The 25,068-nt window shown below is 46.1% G+C and overlaps 1 protein-coding gene across 1 annotated transcript in view; it reads left to right on the top strand.

The window, feature by feature from the left end:
• The window catches only part of LOC308156188 (putative cytochrome P450 120), a gene marked incomplete at both ends in the record, with an annotated part of 38,017 nt that overhangs the window by 5,856 nt on the left and 7,093 nt on the right, over positions 1 to 25,068 (top strand). The window contains 5 exons of the mRNA XM_080529543.1: positions 133 to 266; positions 966 to 1,089; positions 1,585 to 1,729; positions 2,312 to 2,422; positions 16,477 to 16,604. Of these exons, the coding sequence (XP_080385669.1) occupies positions 133 to 266; positions 966 to 1,089; positions 1,585 to 1,729; positions 2,312 to 2,422; positions 16,477 to 16,604 (642 nt within the window). The remainder of the gene's footprint in view (positions 1 to 132; positions 267 to 965; positions 1,090 to 1,584; positions 1,730 to 2,311; positions 2,423 to 16,476; positions 16,605 to 25,068) is intronic.

The raw sequence follows: 25,068 nt of genomic DNA, 5'->3' as shown, positions 1-25,068 counted from the left end.
ATTTGATACAGTCAATAAACTACATATAGCTACAAGTAAACCATATATATAAACTACAAGTCAACCATAATGTAAAGTGTTACTCCTGTTTTCCCACATGTTCACTTACAGTAGGCTATGTGTGTTGTCTAGCAGGGAGTCAGTCTACCCATTGTTTAAGCGTCTGGGCACAGAGCTGGTACTTGGCCTATTCCTCAACGTGCATCCTGAGGAGACGCCAGAGCTGTTCGAAGAGATCACAGGGCTCTGCACTCTACACTGGCACGGTGAGCTCAGCCTCTCTAGACATACAGTATTTTCTTTTTACAGTAGGTGTACATTCTCCACCAAGCAAATTTGCTGAAACATTTTAAGAAATGCGTTCACAGAAGGCCACATTTTATCTCTTTATTTTGATCAATGTACCATACTGAGAGATTTTGGTCAATGTCAAGTTGGAAATAGGGTTGGGAAAATGGGTTAAAGAAATGTGTCCAAATGAATGTTTAAATTATGTATTCAATATGGACAATAACAATACAATTGTGTGTGTTATTAGTTAAAACAGATTGTGTTTGTTCATTATTGTAACTTAGATCAGACCATTATTTTAAGACACATTTAAATGCAGGTAATTCCAAAGGGTTCACTTACTTTTTCTTGCCACTGTAAGAAATGTCTTGAAATTGAAAGAGGAATTGAAATGGAAATGATCCCAACTCTGGTTGAAGAAAGTCTCACATACAGGACAGTTACTTGTCTCTTTTAGGTCTCGAGTCTTTCAAACAGTGCTTCAAATGGCAATAGGACAGCTCATTTATGGCCTGTTTTGGCAGTTGATGTTCATTTCGAAAGTAGACAGATCACATTCCAGAAGGCTTTTTGGGGGGTTTCTAGCCATTCTCGGAACAAAGTTGGGTTGCAAGATACAACTTTAGTTTCAGGATGAACAAGTGACCTCATTACTCTTGTCCCTTCCCATACAGGGATAATCTCTGCTCCAGTCAGTGTGAAAGTGCCTCTGTGGTCCTCGGGCTTCTGCACGGCGCTGGCGGCCAAAGACAAACTTATGGACATCATTAAAGACAAGCTGGAGACTGAGAGACAGGGGTGAGGTTTTTTCACACACACACACACACACACACACACACACACACACACACACACACACACACACACACATAAGGGTTTGTAGTTAGGTGTGGACCCAGGTGCGGTGTAGAGTAAGGAACAGGTGGCGAGTGCAAAATAAAAGTTCTGTTTACTGAGATAATAACAAAGACAGATCTACAAAATACGGACTTACACGAAAACAAATAAACAGTGAGATCAAGGTCTCAATACTTGAGTTAGGAACAGACAATCTTGACATGGAACACATCACATGACACGACACGCAGAGAACACTGAGCAGGGAGTGCAGGCAGGAGAGTGAGGACATAAGTAATCCAGGTGAGCAAACACACAGGTTCCGTACATTAGTCCATAATGATGAGCTGAGAGTGGAGCTAGGCCTGTAACAATTCCAAATATTACACACTATTACACACTCACTCACTAATTGTTTGTCTCTCTGTCCATCTATCACCCCCTCTCTTTGTTCAGGTTTGTTGGTTCTCTCCGTGCTCTCCCTCTCCCTGACGAGAGCAGTGCCTCCCAGCACCTTCTGCTGTTCATCTCTGCTCTGATCCCCAAAGCACTGGCATCCTTGATTACCTCATTCACTCTGGCTCTGAGTGGACCAGACAAGGTGAGACATACTTCTTCCTACATCCTGGTATCTTCCCCATTTTCTGTGTGAGACTTAAGACCCATCTCTTCAGGCTACACCTTAACTGTCCCTCCTACACCTTAACTGTCCCTAACATCTACTACCCCCCTGTACTGTGTCTCCAGAGACACCTACTTCCCCCCCTATACTGTTTCGCCTGAGACATCTGCTACCCCCCTGTAAGGCCTACTGTTTCACCTGTGTCAATATATTGAATATAAATATAAAAAATACATTTAAAAAATATTCCTTCTTCTAGCACAACAACTGACAATGGTCCCTGGCCTGAGCATAGAGTACTTTTCCTGCTATGACTAGTGGATAGACGATTCACTTACTTAGTCAAATGTATTGTAAGTCGCTTTGGAATAAGGCGTCTGCTAAATGCCAAAAATGTAAATGTAAATGTACTCTGGCTCTGAGTGGACCAGACAATGTGAGACATACTTCTTCCTACATCCTGGTACTTAATGGGCCAGGTGAGACACACCGCCTTTAATCTGGCTCTGAGTGGACCAGACAAGGTGAGACATACTTCTTCGATTGATGTGCTCTCATCAGGAGGAGATACGGCGCCATGCAAGAGAAGATCCTGAGTACCTCCACCATGTCCTCCTGGAGGTCCAACGACTATGGCCTGCCTTCATTGGTGGAAGGAGAATAGCCAATCAGGTGAGTCCACGCCATTGCTCTCTACCTTGGTTGCATCTCAAATGTCTTCCTTGATTCCTCTTGTCCTCTATTCTCTCCCCCTTCTCAATACTCATTGGAGGAGATTCTCAGGGGTTCTTCCCCTCAGACTGTCTGTCCCCCTTGAGAAGGAGGTGATATGAAGTGATGTGATGAGAGGATGTGAGGTTTGGCCCTTGGCTTATTCATGGTCTGAGCTCTAGAGGGTGTTGCATACTTGCAAATACAGCTCAAAACAAGCCTGAAAGTAGAGGGAGCAAATTGCGTCTTTCCCAGCTCCATGATAGCCATGTGTGATATCTCTTCAGTCAGGACTTTCCATAGAAGTGTTTACATAATCTGTTTTGCCACCAATTTACCACCAGATAAACAATGGGGAGTTATACAGTAAATGCATGCAAGCCATCATCATAATTTTTTTTGCATGATCTTTTTGGTCTTTAACACTGTACAGATATGTGTGCTGATATGGAGAACCAGCCTCTTTAAGCTCTACTGAGGGCAGGACTGCAAGATATGAACACATACACTGCCCTCCATAAGTACTGGAAAGAGGACGCATTTTGTCTTTTAGCTTGATACTCAGTTTGGATTTGAAATCAAACAATTACCAGTAGAGATTCTTAGCTTCTAAATTCAGTGGGTTTTTTCAGATTGGGTTCACCATTTAGAAAGTACATTTTTAAACATAATCCCCCTCTTTCAGGGCTCCAAAAGTATGCCTGAGGTTATCGATTCCTCTTATCGATGCTGGCATGTTTTGCGCATGCGCTGACAGTTGCACATTGCAAAAACTCATGCATCATGATGACGTAGGAGGAAAAAACGGTCCAAAGCATGGCTTCATTTCACAGAAGAATAAGAAAAAAGCCAACATTGCTACTAACATCTGTAAAATGATAATTTCAAGTAAGGGTGGAAACAATAGCAATATGCTAGTAATATGCCAGACAGTTAATCTGTTCAGAAGTGGAAGCATCTTCAGATGTATTTTCATGTGTCTGCAGTAGGGCTGGGTTTCGAAGTAATCGACGTAATCGATTACGGAAATACATCGAAATACATCGACCAGAAACACCTATCAAGCCAATGTTCCAGTACTTTTGGGTTGTATTTTTTATTTCTAAATGGTGAAACCAATCATTGTATCATCAAAGAAAATGAGAATCTCATAGTAATTGTTTGATTCTCCAAACTGCTGGAATATAGAGCTAAAAGACAAAATGCTTACCCTTTCTAGTACTTATGGAGGGCATGTAGGTGGTATTTATCTGTCAGGATCCCCACCTATTACCATAGTATATTTTGTGGTGAAAGTATGTCCTGAATTTATATTGTCCTTGAATACTAATGTCCATAGACTACTGCATAAACAGTCCACACAGGAACAGATAGATTAGATTAGATTATTTTTTAATTCAACTGCCACCTATGCCATGGCGTTAACATGCACATACAGTAACATGAACTCAACTTATATCGCAAGGTAGTATATGCTAAACTTGAGTATTGATGGTAGAACTAGGGTAGGGTAGAGGGTAGGGTAGAGCTTTGGTATATGTCAGTTTTACCTTATGTCATTGTGTGGAAGCACTGATAAAGAACGCTACTTGTCAAAACAAGCCACCTTGCTCCCTGTCGATGTTTACAACTTAGCACGCACATTTGAAACATGCTGCATCCCCTGACTCAGATATTGAACACTGCGTCATTGATTTCTAGGTAATAATACAGCTGTCGGCCAATAGCATCTCGGCTTACTTAATTCCTCAGCTTCTCATTGGTCACTCTGGGTGTGAAACTGGTACAGCCTCTGTCATCCATCTTGGATCTGTGTGACCTCATGTCTCTTTATGCAACAACACCCAGTGAGAGGAATTGATTTTTCCCATATTGATTGACCCTCTCGCCTCAGGCTGTTGTGGAGTGAGTGGAAAAAGTAGTAGTCTCCATTTGCAATGGCATACATTATACACTCACAAGCTATCTTTTTAACAAATCACTTTTGTCAGTTTGAATGGGGCTTTGCTCCACACAGTAAGCCTGATGTACTTCCTGTGTCCAGGATAGAATTTGACCTTTGACCTCCTGGACATGCTGGTAATAAAGAAGTGGCTTGGGATTTAAACCAGCTGGCAACATTTTTAACACAACGACTGTTGAACTGTTGAAATGAATCAGGTAATAACAGCTGATAGTATAATGGGTGTTTTATTAAAATATCTTATGAATATGAATCCATGCAGAGTAAGCTGTCAGTGTGAGAGGACCGGAGAGGGAAAGGGAGAGGGGGGAGGGGACAGGAGAGGGAAAGGGAGAGGGGGGAGGGGACAGGAGAGGGAAAGGGAGAGGGGGGAGGGGACAGGACAGGAGAGGAGAAAAGTGGGAAAGGGAGAAAGAGGAGAGGAGGGGCGGGAAGAGGAGATGAGAAGGATGAGAAACGGGGGAGCGGTAGAGGAGGGGAGAGAAGAGGAGAAGAGAGTAGAGAATAATACCAAATCATATCTGAAAGTAGTCTTATCCAGAATTAATAAACATTGCAATATGTACATTTGATGTTTTCCACGATCTCCAGGGTTATTGGAGAGGAAAATGTTCCTAGGCAGGGGCTACACAAAGCCGGATTCGCCTAAATCCGCGATGCTTTGATAATGTTTGCACCTTGCGGGTACACGACTCAGGCGATTTCGAGAACTGACTTTCGAGAACGGATTCTGCAGCCGTGTGGTCGGCGATACGGGAGCGTGTTGATAATGATGACGCAGAGTCACTGGATAAAAGCATCTGCTAAATGTCAAAAATGTAAATGTCCATATCAATATGATACGTCTGTATTATGTAAGTCATGGCTAACTACTATTATATCTCAATGTCCACACTTGTACACGACTTAGAACGCATGGCCAATACGTTGGTGAAGTGCATCATAATCGAAGAATACCATGACAAAAAAGCTATTTTAGCTTCTTTTTTTTGCATGACCAAAAGTTTGTATTTGATATTCGATACATGTGTACTGGTGCAAGAAGTGTGGCTAATGTGACCAGTCACTAATATAGCTGAAACCAAAAAATCGGTTATCACCCAATTTAAGGGGAATGGTGGAGAATCAGAACGTTGCCTAATAACCAACCAATAAGAGTTTCAAGAAATACGTTTATCATTTTGAAAGTTTATAAAGTGTATTCACGGTATGGCCTCCTGAGAGCACAATAAATAGCCTACACTTGATCAAATCAAATCAAGCTTTATTTGTATAGCACAAAATGTGACCCAATGCGCTTCACATGATGACAGAACACGCAAGCAGGCAAGGGCAAAAAACCTGTAGCCTACACTGTGCATCCAAGAAAATTCCCTTGCAGCCCTCTACTCATAGAGAGACTACTTCCAGTTTGCCTACCAGCGCACAGCAGCAGCCCCCAGCAACCCCCAGCCGCCCCACACACCCGCCCCGCCCCACCACCAGCACACCCGGCCCAGCCAACCAAGCACAACCATAATAGCCCCGCACGTTGCTAGCCAAACCAGGTGCCCGGCAGCGGAATAGACCAAACACGCAGGACGGCCGGGGGCCCCCGAGGAGTGGCCCGAGGACCACCGGCGCACAGCAAGCAAGCAAGGGCGGAAAACCTGTACACCGCGTATCCAGGAAAAATTCCCCTGCATCTTATCAGCGTACACACTGTCCACAAGTCATTAAAGTAATTTCCTTGTCATCGGAACTGTTTTGTCCAGCGCGGGGCACAGATCCTGGTGCAGGTCCTGGCGCTGGTACAGCCTGGTACTTCAGCACCCAGGTACTCTTAACTGTCAACAGAAGATCTCAAGCGCAATTATGATGAGACAACACAACAACAACACAGCCTGGTGCAGGTCCTCGTACTGGTCCAGGTGCCGCTGACATCTATCAGTGCCCCATCAGCACACAGGTCCTCTTTTCCTGTCCAACAGAAGATGTCAATGATCTGCAACAGCACAGTAATCCTAGTTCTATAATCCCCAAATTTCCCAACTTTTCTCCCTAGTTTCAAAAGGGGAGATTGAATAAGTAGGTTTTGAGGTCTTGTTTTGGACAATCTCAGGCTCAGTGTTCCACAGTCTAGGTGCATATATACTGAAGGCTGTCCCTCCATTGATGAACCAGTGCTGTGATATTTTTGACCGTCTTCTAGAAACATCTTAGCAAGAGGCACTTCAACAATTCAATCATAACGTTTATTATGCATCGGCTAAAATTACACAGATTAATAACGTGTACATGCCATATCTTGGTTGTGTGTGTGTGCGTAACAAAGGCGTAAGAAAACAGGCCTAGAAATATGTGTAATAATTCAAAAATAAATAATTGTGTATTAATAAAAAACTATGCTATGAATGTGACTCTATATATAGAGTAATATAGTGGATAATTTTTTGTTGTGCTTTCTGGTTTTGTATCAATACGCGCATGCCCTGTGTGATGTAGTGACGTGCTTCCAGGTCACACTGGCATGTGCTGAATCATTTCCTGGGTCTACCAGCTGTGAAACACGATTCCGTGTGGCTGGAAAATCTTGGTGTGAAAACGCTTGTGTGGCCAGAGCAGGGTTTCCGTTAGAAAAATTTGCCGCCGGACATCGTGTCCGGGAAGATTTCGATTTACCGGACAAACGTGAATTATTCCGGTCATCATATTAAAATATAATAAAAAATTTTTTTTTCAAAATCATATTTTTTTTTCTCCAAATCTAATATAGCTGTTTGTCGCGGTGATTACTGTTGTGTAGCGGCCTATATATGCCATTTAATGTCTATTTCTCATCCGATACGATTAGATGCGAGCTATATAATAATATAACATGATTCGCATGCGCGCTATGCCATTATGTCCAGCGCTGAACGGGCGCCTCACTGGGAACTGAACAGACAGCATCGATCAATGAACGGACTCCACATTACGTTAACTGAAGTTTGTTAAATTGTTTGGGATTAATGTGAGTTTTCAATTTTCTCTTTCCAGTTTTACCCTTTTTAATTTTTTTTTATCAATAAAACAACGTCATTTCTATAACCAGGGGGGTGTTCCATCGACGTCGCTGGAGGAAAGTCTGGGCTTGTTTTGACAAGTCTCGCGAGATCTATCAAGATATGCCTGGATCTTTTTAAGAGTCTCGCGGGACTTGGCGAAGTGGGCCTAGGTTTCCCTTTGGCGACGTTGATGGAACACCCCCCAGGTCTCGCTGGTTGGGAAGGCATTTTCGTTTAGCTGCCTGTCAAATCATACTTAGGGGATAGCCCTGTAAGCTCATACGGGTCTGTATGTCGTCCTGAAGACCGGCTGTTAGATCATATAGCTGAAGTTTGTCTCCATCTTACAACACTACTTTACATTGTTAGCAGGCTCATAAAACAAGCCGTGTTAGTTGACTAGCGATGTGTCATTGATTTTCGACAACGCGGAAATGTATTCACATTTTTCGAAAGAAAAGTCAAAGCATTAGAACGTAGAACGGAACATCGCACGCGCGCGGAAAGCCACCGGCCCCGATTTGGCCAGAACTTTTTTTTCCGTCAGGAGATTTTCTTTTTGTTGCTTGAATCCCTGGGCTCCCCCGCACACCGTGATTTAATTCGCACACTGTCTTAGTGTAAATGTTGTCCGTTTCGTTTGTTATCCTTGTTATTGTGCGATAAAGATAAGGCTTTCCGCTTCGGGCCACCATTTTCAGCTGGGCACCGGACACACACACACTCGTGCACGCGCGGCACTGCCCAAGAGAGAAGGACCCGCCCCCTTTGGTTAGCCTATAGGCTGGCTGGAGGGGGCGGGTCCTTCTCTCTCGGGCAGTGTGTGTGCGTGGGTGTGTGTGTGTTTGGTGCTCAGCTGAGAATGGTGGTGATTATTTTCACCGGACATTTTGTCCGACGAGTTTTCAGTTTGTCGGACTTCAACAAATGTTACCGGACAAAGACCGGGAATTACCGGTTAACGGAAACCCTGGGCCAGAGATCAGATTGGCTCCGAAATCACTTATCAACGTTGTGTAGCCATGCCCTGAGTCAGTTAGCCAGCTTCTTCCCACCCCAGTGGTGGTCAGTGAACGATAGTTATGGAGATAGACTCCAGTTCTATGAGTGGAGCGGAGCCCCATAGGGGAGCTCTGCTCCTATTGGTTTACCCGCTACCTAAAGTAGCCAATGACTGAATTTTTCAATGCCTGCGCCCGCCTGGGGTGCTATATAAAGGGGTGTACTTCGCTACCTCATTCTCCCAAACATACAAAAACAGCCGGGTTTGAACGAGTCGAAGTGGGCCAGCAGTCCTATGGGGCTCCGCTCCACTCATAGAACTGGAGTCTATCTCCATAACTATCGTTCTATATCGTGGAGCTCCGCCCCATAGGGGAGCTCTGCTCCTATTGGTTTAGGCGGAGCGAACGAGGCCAAATGTACCCCCACTGAGACTATTAATCCGTAAAACAATCTCAGCGGCACCCGGAGCTGACCACTGATGTTGGTTCAAGACAACCTTAAAAAGTTGGCCCAACCCACACGAGTCTGCTCCACTGATCTAGCCCTTACGTGAGCACGCAGGGTTGTAGATCTAACGGAACATGTCCTGGAGGAGGGTCCCCTCCCCAGGCACATCCGTAATCATCCTGACAGCACTTGAATAGCATCCCCAACCAGGGTAATCCAAGTGCCATCCCCACTACATCAGTCCTCAGCAAACTGAGGACAGAGTGAGAAAAGGATGAGGAAGAAATATCACTTACCTAACCCTTACGTTGGGTTGTTGATCTAACAGACATGTCCTGGAAGAGGGTCCCCTCCCCAGGCACATCCGTATTCATCCTGACAGCACTTGAATAGAATCCCCATGACCAGGGTAATCCAAGTGCCCTTCCCACAACATCAGTCATCAGCAAAACTGAGGACAGAATGAGAAAGGATTGAGGAAGAATATCACTGACCTAACCCTTACGTGAGCACGTAGGGTTGTAGATCTAACGGAACATGTCCTGGAGGAGGGTCCCCTCCCCAGGCACATCCGTAATCATCCTGACAGCACTTGAATAGAATCCCCAACCAGGGTGATCCAAGTGCTTTCCCCACTACATCAGTCATCAGCAAAACTGAGGACAGAATGAGAAAAGGATGCGGAAGAAATATCACTGATCTAACCCTTACGTGAGCACGTAGGGTTGTTGATCTAACGGAACATGTCCTGGAGGAGGGTCCCCTCCCCAGGCACATCCGTATTCATCCTGACAACACTTGAATAGAATCCCCATGACCAGGGTAATCCAAGTGCCTTCCCACTACATCAGTCATCAGCAAAACTGAGGACAGAATGAGAAAAGGATGAGGAAGAATATCTTTCAAGTAATACCGTACAAAAAGTGATGGCGACGACCAAGACGCCGCCTCACATATCTCCTCCACTCCCACTCCCCTGAGAATGGCCACTGATGTGGCCATGCCCCTGGTGGAATGAGCCCGAATGCCAGTCGGCACGGGCTGCCCCTTCGATTCGTATGCGAGGCTAATAGCCTCGCAAATCCAATGGGACAGCCTCTGCTTCGAGAGTGGTGCCCCGGCTTTCTGTCCGCCGTAGCAGATCAGAAGCTGGGGAGAAGATCTCAGTCCTGCCGTGCGCTTCACCTATTGTGCCAACGCGCGCACCGGACATAGACAATGTAAACGCCTCTCCCTCTCTCCGTCGTGAGGAGGAGGAAAAAAGGCGCTCAGAGCACAGCTCTGAACCCTAAACCCACGATTAACCTTAGGGATAAAAGCCGGGTTAGGGCGTAACACAGCTTTTGTTTTGTCATCAGATATGATCAAACAATCTGCCCGTGTCGAGAGAGCACATAAATCACTCACTCGCTTAGCCGTAGTCAAGGCGAGGAGCTGACTCGTCTTGAGAGACAATAAACGCAACGACACAGTGTCAATGGGTTCGAATGGGGCACGCACAGCGCCTCTAGCACAATCGACAGGTCCCATTTTGGCATTAGAGTCCTATGAGGGCGTCTAAGCCTACACACTCCAGTCAAAAAACGCTTAACCAGCGAATGACTGAACAGTGTCGTTGTCGCAAAACCCTCATGACAAGCTGAGATGGCAGCCGCGTAAACTTTAATAGTTCTCGCCGCCAATCCCTTGTCAAACAGCGACTGTAAGAAGCACAAGAACGTTTCGACCCGACAGCAGACTGGGTCAACGTCCTGTCCCTCACACTGTGTAAACACTCGCCAGCGCGCCGCATATCCCCCTGCAGTGGATTGCGCGCGCGCACTCTGAATGGTCTGAATGACCGCGTCTGTCAGACCCCTGCGTTCTAACAAATCCCTCTCAGTAACCAGGCCATGAGGGGGCCCCCCATCATAGGCGGCCCCCTCACCAAGCCTCTGGCTTGAGAGAGTGCATCTTGTCGATGAGGTATGGGCCATGGGCCCTCTACCAACATCTCCATCAGTTCCGGAAACCACGGGGCTCCGGGACGGTCCGGGGCTACAAGAATTAACTCTAGCCTCTCTGACCTCACTCGTGCCAACAGTGGGAGGATAGATGTCAGGGGTGGGAACGCGTATAACAGGACCCTCGGCCATGGGTGGTGTGCGAATGTATCGACTCCCAATGGCGGGTTGTCCTGTTCGCGCAGGAAGAACCAAAGGCTACACTGCGCATTCGTCCGTGACGCAAACAGAACCACTTCTGCTTGCCCGAACCGTGCCCAAATCAGCGACACAATGGAGGGTGCTAACCTCCAGTCGTCGTCCCTCGGGCCTCCCCGTGATAACAGATCTGCTCCTTCGTTGAGCAGACCTGGAATGTGGAGAGCTTTCAGCGAACTCAGGCGACTCCGCGCGCGATGACGCGCGGGTCTCTCCAGTAGCTCAGGTCGGTTTTAACCGATCTCTGTATTACAATCAACTTGCGACGGCGTTCTCACTGGAACCCGTCGCAGTCGTGCGAACCGCCTCTGCAGTCTGCGCATGTGTAACAGGCCTAAGGGGACCACTACATGGGCTGCAGACCTCAGTCCTAGTAAGGACATCCTTGACAGAGCGGTGATTGTATTTGTCACTCGACACACCCAGGGAGCTGACGTCAGTGTCGCTCTCCGTGGTGCCGATAAACTGGCCCTCATCTCGGCAGTATCCAACTGAATGCCTAGATAGGAAAACTGTTGAGCCGGCCACGGAGCACTCTCTGTCCAGTTTACAGCTAACCCCAGCTGAGTGAGGCGCTGCACCAGTGAGGTTGCGTCCCGAATGGCTCGATTTGGGCATTGGGCCAAGACCAGTAGGTCGTCGAGATCCGCATATTATGCGTATCTCGTTACGCCTCAGTGGTTCGAGTGCTGTCTGCACGCATTTGGAGAAAAAACGAGGAGCAAGCGCGTACCCGAAGGGCAGGCGCGTGTACTCGTAAACCTTCCCTTGGAAAACAAAACGTAGGAATTTCCTGTGCCACTCTGTGATTGGCACACGAAATACGCGACCCTCAGGTATCTACGAAAGGGGCGTTTCGCCACTCTCTCGTTGAGGACCCTGAAATCTAGTATGGGTCTCATGTCTCCCGAATTCTTTGGGACAAGGAAATACGGGGAGTACCATCTCATGTCCCACTGGTCCCTCGGAACCAATGTCACTGCGCCCTTTGTTAGGAGATTCGTAATCTCCTCCCGGAGCGCACGTGTCTTTATCGGGCAGGACAAAAAACAGTCTCTCTCACGCCCCTGAAGGGCGGAGGAGGCTGAATGAACTGTAGTGCATATCCCCTCCTCAATGTCCTGTCAAGCCAGCCCGACAGAATACCTGTCCCTTCTAGTCATTCTGCATAAAGCAACGACAGCGGCTGGGCCGTCTGTTGTGGTGCAGTCGACAGAAAAAGCTTGAATTTCTGTATGACCCCAGCCGCCGCTGCCCACCGAGGAGATGGCACAGCCCAAGGTGGGGTCATTTCGAAAAGGGATGGGCTGCCGTCTGTAAAGTGTTTGTTATGTGTAACAATGCTCTTTATTGACGCAGGTTTATTATGCCTGATAATCAAAGAACCGGCCGCACGCTCATGAGCTGGGCCGGGTCTTGATAGACATGGAGGGGTTTTTGATGTAAATAACGCCTCGTGTCGTGATAGGGGTAAGTCCGCTAGGCAGAGAGCTGGCCACACGCCGGTAAGCTGGGCTAGTCTCCGCTTCGTTTCTAACTGGTAGCGATTCGACCACACTCTGACAAGGCAGGTGGGTCTCCGCTCCGGTAGATACCATGGAAAATCCTCCTTAGGGATTTACCGTCTGACTTACCGTCTGTAAAGAGTGTTTGTTATGTGTAACAATGCTCTTTATTGACGCAGGTTTATTATGCCTGATAATCAAAGAACCGGCCGCACGCTCATGAGCTGGGCCAGGTCTTGAATAGACATGGAGGGGTTTTTGATGTAAATACCGCCTCGTGTCGTGATAGGGGTAAGTCTGCTAGGCAGAGAGCTGGCCACACGCCGGTAAGCTGGGCTAGTCTCCGCTTCGTTTCTAACCGGTAGCGATTCGACCACACTCTGACAAGGCAGGTGGGTCTCCGCTCCGGTAGATACCATGGAAAATCCTCCTTAGGGATTTACCGTCTGACTTACCGTCTGTAAAGAGTGTTTGTTATGTGAAACAATGCTCTTTATTGACGCAGGTTTATTATGCCTGATAATCAAAGAACCGGCCGCACGCTCATGAGCTGGGCCAGGTCTTGAATAGACATGGAGGGGTTTTTGATGTAAATACCGCCTCGTGTCGTGATAGGGGTAAGTCTGCTAGGCAGAGAGCTGGCCACACGCCGGTAAGCTGGGCTAGTCTCCGCTTCGTTTCTAACCGGTAGCGATTCGACCACACTCTGACAAGGCAGGTGGGTCTCCGCTCCGGTAGATACCATGGAAAATCCTCCTTAGGGATTTACCGTCTGACTTACCGTCTGTAAAGAGTGTTTGTTATGTGAAACAATGCTCTTTATTGACGCAGGTTTATTATGCCTGATAATCAAAGAACCGGCCGCACGCTCATGAGCTGGGCCAGGTCTTGAATAGACATGGAGGGGTTTTTGATGTAAATACCGCCTCGTGTCGTGATAGGGGTAAGTCTGCTAGGCAGAGAGCTGGCCACACGCCGGTAAGCTGGGCTAGTCTCCGCTTCGTTTCTAACCGGTAGCGATTCGACCACACTCTGACAAGGCAGGTGGGTCTCCGCTCTGGTAGATACCATGGAAAATCCTCCTTAGGGATTTACCGTCTGACTTACCGTCTGTAAAGAGTGTTTGTTATGTGTAACAATGCTCTTTATTGACGCAGGTTTATTATGCCTGATAATCAAAGAACCGGCCGCACGCTCATGAGCTGGGCCAGGTCTTGATAGACATGGAGGGGTTTTTGATGTAATAACGCCTCGTGTCGTCGCGGCACTGAGTTTGCTCAGAAACTCCGCCTCCGCTGCAGACAGACCGTTGGGTCGGTCTGTGGTGATCTTCGCAATGGCGGCGTTAAACACGGCGATGTTATTCGCCGCCGCCTGCGCACCGAGCTCATCAGAGCTTTCTGATTCTGACACCGGCACCGACCACTCAGCTGGGTGAGGGCGGCGTGGTGTCAGGGCCGGCTGAGCGGGCGGGACCATCCCTACTTGGGGAGGTGCCTGCCCAGAACGCCGCTCTGGGGCCTGTCCGGACGCATCATCGGCAGAGCTATTCGAGTCGGATAGCATCCCCGAGATAGCGCCCGCCAGGGGAAAAAAGCTCTCCTTGATCCAGGCCATCCCCTTTCGCCTTTCCGCGACGGAAAGGAGGTGGAAGGGGAGGCAGCTGGGGGAGGCGACCAACGCCGCCTCGGCATGTTCGGGGCCGAGGCAGACGTGGCAGAAGTCGTGCTTGTCCTCCGCTGCTAGGAAATCGCAGCGGCAGGTGTCCCGGAGGAACTTCTTCGTGGTCGGCGGCGGACGATCCATCGCTGAAGGGAAAAGTCTCCTCCGCTGAAAAGTGTCCTCCGCTGCTCGGAAGTCGCAGCGGCAGGCGTCCCGGAGGAACTTCTCCATAGGCGGCGGACGATCCATATCTTGAAGGGAAAAGTCTGGCGGGTTCTCCAGTCTTAGTAGTCGTCCTTCTCAGTCTTCAGATATAAACCCGTGCTGAACTTTTTGGGAGAATGAGGTAGCGAAGTACACCCCTTTATATAGCACCCCAGGCGGGCGCAGGCATTGAAAAATTCAGTCATTGGCTACTTTAGGTAGCGGGTAAACCAATAGGAGCAGAGCTCCCCTATGGGGCGGAGCTCCACGATATAGAACCATGCTGGGGCACAGTCACCCATGTGGAGGCGTTGAGGGAAAGAATGTTACGGGTCATGTTTGGCTATTCAGGAGTGTTGATTCACCGTGGTAACAGAAAGGTGTGTGTTGAATATTCATGATGGGACGCCACCCTGTCCCCTCCCCCTCCCACCGGGCAGGTGCATGAATAATGCATCCACATATGTGCACATGAAAACACACACACACATACACACACTGATGTAGGAGTTGCGTGAGGGGGGAGGAGGCTTATAATAGCTGGATCCTTTCACTGAGATACGGTACCTCATCTACATCAATAACAGAGAGAGAAGAGTGACAGTAGAGAGAGAGAGTGACAGTACAGAGAGAGAGAGAGAGATACAGTAGAGAGAGAATGTGGAGAGACAGTAGAGAGAGAGAGATACAGTAGAGAGATAATGGGGAGAGAGAGAGAGAGAGAGAGAGAGCACTTCTACTACCCATATCCCCCCGCTAGGTCTCCGAGCTGTGAAGCTCCTGACATCACCTGACATCATTAAGATTCCAGAGTGGTCGGAAAGTCTGGAGTAATCCTGTCATCCGGAACAGGGAGTGTGCCGCAGCATTCTGAGCATGTCCCGTTGGCGCTCTGTAGTGGCATATTAACTCTGCCAGGTCAGGGAGTACAGAAGACTGACACTGCTATTGTGATACGATACGATTAGATTAGACAACCTGACAACTCATTGAGGACATTCGTTGTTCTGCATTAGAGACTCCATGTACACATACAAAACACAGCCATTTAAAACACAGACATGTCATACACAACAGAGAGACTTCCTGCTTACAGAAGAAAACAACACAACAACAACAACAACAGAATTCAAATGGGCCAATGCTTCCATTATGTGTGCAGTCCCAGCATCTGAATCCTGTTGTTGTTGTTGTTGCAGGAAGTAGCTTTGTTGTATATGATAGTCATATCGCTGAATCTACCCTTTGTTATGAAACCTACTTCACTTCATATCAGCCTCACCTCCTATGTGCCAGATACTGGATGTGTTTGTTTATTTTCCTAAGCAGCACTCTCTGCCCAGAGAACCCAGCAAACCACCATGTGGATCCATATGCTCCCTGCTAATGGGTTTTTACATAAAAACATCAGCATCTGCTCCTCTCTCTCTTTCTCTCTTCCTGCCAGGATATAGGCCTACACTTCTCTTCTGGGCCCTCTCTTTCCCTGCCAGAGTGAATTAATGAATGAGGGATTGATTGGTTGGATAACTGAATTAATTAATTAATTAATTATTTATTCTTTACCCATCCTGTAAGGGATGAAGAGACACAGATTTTCACAATAAATTGTGTAACACTAGATACGAAGATTACACAGCAGGCTACAGTACTTCCATCAGGTCCTCTCTCTACCCAGCAGGGTGTATCCAGAAATAAGGACCTACTGTAGGGCTCCAATTTGCTTCCACAAAAATGGTACTGCACTTCCTTAAAAAAAGGAGTGAACCTGGGGTGGTTCAGTGTTCCAGCACCATGGCCAACAGTGCACATGTATGCCCATGTCAACATGGGTTTGAATCTGGCTCATGCCCTGCTGTCATGCCCTCTCCTCCTTATCTTCCTGTCTCTATCCAATGAAGTTGAAAAGAGAAGGAAGCAAGGAGAGAGGATGCAGGGAATAGAGGAAAGACTCTCTCAACTCAGCTGTTTGACTCTTTTTGGCCCTGCCTTCTCTCCGTAGGACACCACACTGGGAGTCTACCACATTCCCAAGGGCAACGCCGCCATTTACATCAGCCACGCCATCCACCGCGACCCGGAAGTGTTCCAGCAGCCAGAACATTTCCTGCCAGAGAGGTGGAGCGGAAGGTGAGGGGAAGTGACATCAGAGCCTAGCATTACACTAAAATGGAGAGTGGGAATTCTCATTTCACGTCCTAATTGCCTTTCACTTTCTATTTGTTTCTATAATAACAGTATACTATAAGAGTATACTAGAATGTTAGCGTTGCTTCGGCTAGCAGTTTTATGGATTCGCAATCCACTGTAGCTGTGTATACCTTTTTCGTAAGTGTGACATAATTATTTTCACAAATATAGATAATTGAGATGCCAGTCTATTCAAAATGTATCAGAAATTACCAAATAATGATGTTACATTTACAAAAAGGTATACACAGCTTCAAGCCTCTCTGGCCTCCCTCTCTCCCTGACCCCTTCCCCCTTCTCTCTTTTCCTCTCCCTGTCCCCCCCTCTCTTTCTCTGGTCTCTCTTTCTGGTCTTGGCATTTGTTTTACCCTCGTACCAGCCACTCTTGTGCTGTTACATATTTTTTGCTCTCTTTTTTGCTCTCTTTTGCTCACTGTCTCTTGATGCTGTAAGAGACAGTGAATGTACAGTATGATATTCACAACATATAGGTAACCTTCATTCAGTGGTCACATTATTGACAATCAATTGAATTGCAGTCCTATTTAGTTTCTTTGGATTGGCAATTATCCAAAACAAATTCTTTTTTGTTATCAGTATTGTTTTATCCAATACTGTATCTTGTAGAAATGTAATGGATGCATATCCATCTCCACTAGTTATTCCTTTGGAACACATGTCATAATGTAAGGATTTGATGCTCTTGTCATTATTGTACGTTGAGTTCAGGGTATTCAGGGTTGTTGTCTAAATAGCCAGGAAATATCTTGAAATTCAAGCAAATAAGTGAGAAAACTGGAAGTAAAATGTAAGAATGATTAACACCTACAACGTCCATAGTGCTTTGCACCTCCCAGCCAGCCACAGTCATGTCTAAGCTAAGATGCACATTAGTAAACACAAGAAACGATAACCTCACTCCTCCCTAAAGCTACTTGTAGGGGGGGGGGGGGGGGGGGATTACCCCGAAATACGTCACTCAAGTAGAGTAAAGAGAATCCCTTTAAACCACATTTTGTGGGAGAGGCTGCTCATGGGAAAGTCTCTGAGATAATGTTTCTAAGAGATCTGGTCTGTCTGAGCTCACGTTTCTCTTGCTCCAGATTCACACATTTTACTTGAATCCATGCACAGATGTCCCATTGACGTCAATGCCAATGCCAAGATTCTTCTTGAATGTTGGAGTTCCGCATTAGTGTAACCACTCAGAAAAGGTATAGATAAAGAAGGGGCGTACAGAGACAGAAAGAGCTTTCTAGAGAGGATGATGGATGGTAAGAAGGATGGCGAGAGAGACAATAATAGATGGTAAAACAGATGGAGAGAGAAATGGTAAGAAAGAAAGAGTAAGAGAGAGAGAGAATAACAAAAGGACGGGGAGAGAGTCTGGCTGACGTCTCCTCGTCAGTCAGAGACCACAGCTGCCCGATGCCCGAGGCTGTGGGGCATGATGCTGCTGCGGGACCTGCCCTCTATGAGGTCAGTGGTGGCGGTGGGCTTCCTGTTGCTGCTCCGCCAGCTGTGACTCTGGACTCTGGGATGAAACCACGGGGGGATATAGACTACAGGGATGGTAGGCGGGGGTGGTGTGTGTAGTGGAAGGGGGTGGGGTGGGTTGGGGGATCAGACCATGGGGGGGGGGACATAGTAGAGAGAGCAGGGCAAGATGGCATGGAGAGTGGGGTAGGGCTAGATGATAAGGGTTAGTGATTAGGGCAAGATGACAGGAGGTAGCAGGGTAAGAAAGAAACACTGAAGAAGGTGAATGCCGAAACAGGTTTGTTTTTGGCCTCTACTATGTATAATTGAAGAGAATAATTGGAAGAGTGACTGAGTGTCTTTTCCTTCATGTGGGACGGTAGTGCCATATTTTATTTCTATGGGTAAGCCAACTCCCACAACCACCCCCCCTCCCCCCCTCCCTTCCCTTCCCTTCCCTAGGGTAAATAAAGCGCCCATCTGCCTGTGGAGGGAGGGAGGGAGAGAACAGGAAGAGAAGAGAAGGTTTTAGCACTTCTCTGGTGATTAGCCATGGGCACGCTCTGGCTGCTGTGGTATGGAAACTATGAGTAAGAGAGGAACCCAGTCATCACTCTTAGTGGTGCTCTTTTGTATGATGCCACAGTTGACTCACATTTCCCTCAGTAGTGTTGCTGATAAGTCTATGATGCATTACATACTGTATCTAATGCAGATTCAGCATTCTTTTTTCCAGGATCATAATGAGATGGCAAAACATTTTAGAAAAAAAACAAGCACAGAGAGATGACATTCAGATGACATGCTTTAATTGAACAGCTTTTTGACTCTCTCGGACAAATAACCCTCAGAGGTAGGCTAAGGTATCCCCCCCCCCCCAATATAAACAGCAGACAAATCTGATACATTTTCATTTTTTATATACATTTTATATTCTTTTTTATTTATTCCACCTGCTAGTGATGGTACGATAAGAATACATCTATCTTCTGTGAGATGTTAGGCATGTCCCTGTGTGTGTGCATGCGTGTGTGTGTGTGTGTGTGTGCGTGTGCGTGTGTGTGCGTGTGTGCTTGCATGCGTGCGTGTGTGTGTGTGTGTGTGTGTGTATGCGTGCGTGCGTGTGTGCGTGCGTGTGTGTGTGTGCGTGTGTGCTTGCGTGCGTGCGCGTGTGTGTGTCTCTGTGTGTGTGTGTGTGTATGTATGCGTGCGTGCGTGTGTGTGTGTCTGTGTGTGTGTGTGTGTATGCGTGCGTGCGTGTGTGTGTGTCTCTGTGTGTGTGCGTGCGTGCGTGTGTGTGTGTGTGTGTGCAGGGGCGCCGCTAAGGGGGTGGTAAGTTAGGACGATTCTAAGGGCCCAGCACTGACAGGGGCCCATGAGAATCTTTTTATTTTTATTTTTATTTTTTATATATTATATTTATAAATATTATTATTATTATTATTATCATAAGGACGTTAATGTAGCCGAATTCAAATTATAATTCTATGTAATAAAAAAAGTCACAAAAGAAACAAACTGGAGTTTTGTTTCTCTATGTTTAACAAAATTAAGCCTTATTATTTACCCCTCTAATTAGTCATTGCATGGTTCAGTCCACCGCGCGTGAGCTGCTAGACGAGAGGAACGTTACCGCAAATATTCTGACAAGGTTTCCATGACCAACACGTCCTGCTGTAGTATGTGTGTGGGACAGATGGAGGACAGCCAGATTGGAAATGCATCAAATGTACGTGTGCGTGCGTGGACGATGTCGTGAAAGGCAAAGCCAAAGTCAGGGTCTCAAAAGAGAAAAGTAAAAAAATCACTAAAAACAGTGGTTTAGTGATCTAATCACTGCGTGGATGATCTAGTTAGCTCGCTATCCGCTTGTTAAGTCGTGACGTGTTTCCGGGACCCAACGTTGGCTGAGGTGCTGTCTTCGAAATGGAGAAATAATAATAATAATTAATTATATTTATATAGCGCTTTTCCGAGGCTCAAATACCCTGACAATATGGAGAAAACGGGAAAGTGCTGTGTCCCTTGTTGTATGAATAGATCCGAGTCTAAAAAACTATTAAACTGTCATTCTACCGCTGTAGTTCAGAGGTATTCTGGTGCGGAGAATTTCTGGTTTGGACTCGGAAATGGCTAAACGTCACTTTTGACGTCAGGCTTAACAAGTGGATAGCTAATTAACATTAACTTCAAGTATAGTTAACTTACAGTGCACTGTCAGTATAATTTCAGTTAAATGTATGAGATTAGGGCAATTTTGGTCCAAATGTATTAGAGCTCAGTGAATTTGTATCCAGCAGCTATGCACTCTTGCTATTATAGCTAGCTAGCTAGTATAATGTTACATGCTAATGACGTCATGCACAGATGCACCTCCCAGTTGAAGGAGAAGGGGGTGAGCAGTAGGAGTTTGGGGTTAACAAACATATTTAGAATATTTTAATGTATGCTGCATTACCATGCAAGCATTGAATACAACTTTAGCTAATATTCATATTTAGTTAATAGTTCTTCCAGTAATTGCAATAACATTGACCACACTGGCATCTTAATAATATTGTTAGCTAGCTAGATAACATTTAAGTTAGCTAATCTGGTGTAATGTATGTGTTATTATGTTAATACTATTATAGGACATATTATGAATTATGTACCTATGGATACTCCATGCCAGGGCCCTCTTCAAGCAAGGCAGCCAGAGAGGAGAGCAGAGGTGGGGGGGTAGTGGTGGTCTAGTAGTGGATAGTGAGTTGGACTTGTGATCGGAAGGTTGCGAGTTCAAATCCCGCCTGAAACCACACCACTACTAGTGTGCCCTTGAGTAAGGCACTTAGCCTTCAGTTACTCCAGGGGGAATGTCCCTGTAATTCGTAATTGTTTGGGTAAAATGAATAAACATTTAAAAAATTAAGAGGTAAAGAGGCAGAAGAAGAAGAGCAAGAAGTAACAAAGGACAATGACAGCAGCACAGCAAGTTGGCTTCATCACTAGATTTTAAGGATCTTATTAAAGATTTTGCTACTAAGAAGGCCCAGCGTTTAGCTTTGATTTGATTTGATCTCTTTACTCCTATCTTGAATCGTTGTGCATTAGGCTAGATATAGTTTTTAGCTCTCCAGGTATACTATTCCACAGTACTGCCGCAGTGTAAAAATAAAAATCTTCCCATTTCACATTCAATTTCGCTGGCACCATGTCTGTGTTGCTCCCTCTTGTATAAGACACGTTTGTCTTTGTGTGAAACAAGCAATGCTGAGTCAGTAAATATCTCTCTGCTGTAATTCTTCATTGATCTAATCCTGACAGTATTATGGCCAACTGATCTTTACAAGATCTACATTTATTTAGACACAATACCACCGCATTAAAATTATATTTTTATTTTTTATTATAGATTTATACTTTTATAATTGGGTTCCAATCTTCATTTAATTATACTTTTGTCCTTGTGTTGTTCAAGTCTTAATTTAATAAGTTAAAGAATGTTGAGATTTCTTTGCTGAATTGTTGATTCCTGTATTAACTGTAATTTTAAATTACATTTACAAAAGATGTCCATCATTGGATTTCTTGCAGTGCATCAATAGTTCATCAACTTCAACTGGGTTTAGGTTGATGGGTGGTTTAGGTGGGGGGGCCCAAAATGATATTCTGTCATGGGGCCCAGAATCTCTAGCGGCGCCCCTGTGTGTGTGTGTGCGTGCGTGTGTGTGTGTGGTTGGTTGGGTTGCGTAGGAGGCAGTGCCCTGTGAGGATGTGCTGCACAACCAAAGGGAGGAAGAGGATGAGATGAATGGTCTCTCTTAGCCTGCCGAGTCCCCTGAGGCGAACCAGAAGCCCACCCATAAAAGGTTGCAGTGAGGGGAAGCTTAGAGTGCCGGGTCACATTTAGAATAGAGTGAAATTCATAGAGAGGGAAATGCATTCAGGGGGGAAAAAATCAAAAAGCACTGCATTAGATGGAAGGGAGTATTTAGATAAAGGAAGGGGAATATAGATGGAACAGAGGGATATTTTGATAGGGGAAAGGGTATTTAGATGGAATGGAGAGGTATTTAGTCCTGCTTTAAAGTGGAGGGAAGGGGTATTTAGATGGAACAAAGGGGTATATAGTCCTGCTTTAATCCGGTGGGGTAGTCTAGTCCTGATTTTAATCCCATTGAAAGTGCTTTCTATCCTGTTCAAGAGGAGTGAGTGTCAGGGTGGCTACTACCTTATTAGCCACAGTATGAGTCATCAAGACATGAATTACAGATTGAGTGTCCTCCTGTGACAACTCCGTCCACGTACTTTAAAGCGTGATGGTTATTGCAGCATTAGGTCTGGTGCCGTTCTCCTGCCATAAATGCTGTTTTCCCTTATGTATTTGTAGAGTGTCTGTCCGTATGATGTTCATTAGAGCTCATTACACAAATTGTCATGCGTTATAGTACATATGGACTTTTATCTACTGTGATTGTAGAACTGCAGCAATCCTGCTTGTCTTGTTGGATTACCTGCCTTTTTGCTGTTGCAATTCCTCCTCTCACATTCTCTCTCTCTCTCTCTCTCTCTCTCTCTCTCTCTCTCTCTCTCTCTCTCTCTCTCTCTCTCTCTCTCTCTCTCTCTCTCTCTCTCTCTCTTATCTCTTATCTCTTCTCTCTCTGGTGACTCCAGTCTCTCTCCCTCTTTCATTCATCTCTCACTTTCATTTGTTTTCATTCACGCTGGCTTGTGTTACTGAGAGCACTCCCTTATAAGAATGAGCTGCACATCTATGAAGGAACCAGTGACTGCCATCTCTCTCCCCCTCTCTCTTTCTCTCCAGAGACAGGCAGTAGGCAGCTGTTGCTATGGCAACTGGTCACCAGACCCCTTTCTTTACCAATGGGGATTCCCCAGTATTTACATGGCTTGTGTCTGCAGTTCTATGCGGTGCACATTAGCCATATGAAGTGTGTATGTACTATGTCTGAGATGTCTGAGTCCCTGCAGGTCTTTGCATAATTTATAGAGGTCCTGTATTGCGATGCAATAGCATTTTCCATAAGTTACGTGATCACTTATCAGAGATGTGCGTGTGCGTGTGCGTGTGTGCGTGTGTGTGTGTGTGTGTGTGTGTGTGTGTGTGTGTGTGTGTTGGTAGAGAGTGGGTGAGTTGGGAAGGCGGGAACGGATGCTCTCCCATGGGTGCCTTCGGGAGGGTGATTCAGGGGTGCCTTCGGGTGCATTCAGGAATGAGTCAGAGAAGCCCCATTCACCAACCCATGCCTCTTGCATGTCAAATGGGAGTAGGGAAGTGGAGGGGGGAGGGGAGGGGAGGGGAGGTGCAGCTGCTGGGTAGTGAAGGGCACAGAAAATTAGGGACTCCTCATCTCCTAGACTGATGACCTCCCTTCTCTTTGAATGACCCATCAGATTTTGGAAGGGACAGGATCAATAACCCCATGGCGGTGTCAGTGTGTGTGTGCGTGTGTGTGTGTGCGTGTGTGTGATGACCTTTGAGCCAGGCATTTTTCTAGAGAGAGCCATCGGATTTGAGATGAGACTCGGGGTCAATGGCAATATCAGCATGTGTGTATGTGTCTGTGTGTGTCTGTGTACTGGATCAGTATAACCCCTTTAAAGTGGCAGTAGGCAGGTTTTAGGCCCAATCCCAATTCACCCGTTGGCCTTACATTTAAGCCCCTCCGTTTTGCGCGTTCACGTGTAGTGGTAGGGCCAAGTGGTAGGGCTACATAGCCCTCCAAACTGAGTTATTTCCGATGCACACTCCAAATGGAGTTACAAACAGAGTGTTATGCGAAATCCCACAATGCATTTCCCCCCTTTGATGGCATATGACACCCAAAATGTAACTAAAGTTCAGCCACAAATTGTTCCACTTGTTACCACTCCTCTAATGTCAGTGCAGACTACGTATGAGCATGGGTTGATATGATAGCCTACAGAGCACCGCTATTCTGTCATGAACTTGCCTGATAATGAAGCATTGTTTTTTTTTATTTGATGACTTGTGAAACTTAGGTTGTGATTGTGAATGAATCGCGAGCGTCCATGCTTTTCTATGATACTACTGATGACGTATCAGGGTTTTGAAGGGTTGTCCCATTTCATAGGGGAGATTTTCAACAACTACTCCTTGTAACTCTGTGAAATGGGAAATGGGATTGGGCCTTAATCACTCAAATATTGTCACATGACCCTAGTTTATCCTGGTGATTGGACAGTGAAATTGGCGGGCAGAAAATAAATCATCACCTGAGATCATCTCTATCCCGTTTGTTGGTTGGTTTGTTTTGGTTTGAATATGGAGGTCACTGCACTACTTATATGTGTGGCATTAGTGCACTGCAGTACACCCCTGTTTTCCTCGATTCTGCCTTCTGCCACTTTAAGCATGGCTAATGACATGTATATAAGTAGTGTATAGACAGATAGATAGATAAATGATTGTTTACAGATAGCCAGTACATCTGTATAAAACATTGTTATTCCTCATCCCACTCCAAGTGCAGTAGACCTGACTGGCTGATGTTATGCCATACAGCAAATCCTGTGGGCTAAGAACTCCCAAATTAACACATTGACTTGGTTGTGTCCACAAAACACTATAGCTAGCCATTATTACCATTCATATAACCCATTCAGAAAGATGACTTGCAGGAAACCTCAGCTATACATGGCAACATAGGGACTCTGAGGGAGCTGGCTTAAATAGGAAAATAAAAGAAGGCTGGAGAAGGCGGATGACACTGAGGTGTGCCGCTGTATCTCGTTCACACCAGGATATTCATGCAGCCGCAAACAATATTCCTTCCATGCATCTAAGCTCACGGGTGAGGGTATTTGAACTTGGGGAATGAGATTAGATATACAGTATTTACAGTCCAGACGTTCTGCACAGACCTTGCAATGCCGGGTTGACAACTCATTGTTTATTCCC

Source organism: Nansenia antarctica (genome assembly GCF_963989245.1).
Source record: "Nansenia antarctica genome assembly, chromosome: 4".
NCBI classification, from domain to species: domain Eukaryota; kingdom Metazoa; phylum Chordata; class Actinopteri; order Argentiniformes; family Microstomatidae; genus Nansenia; species Nansenia antarctica.
This window is presented reverse-complemented; position numbering and strand designations above follow the sequence as displayed.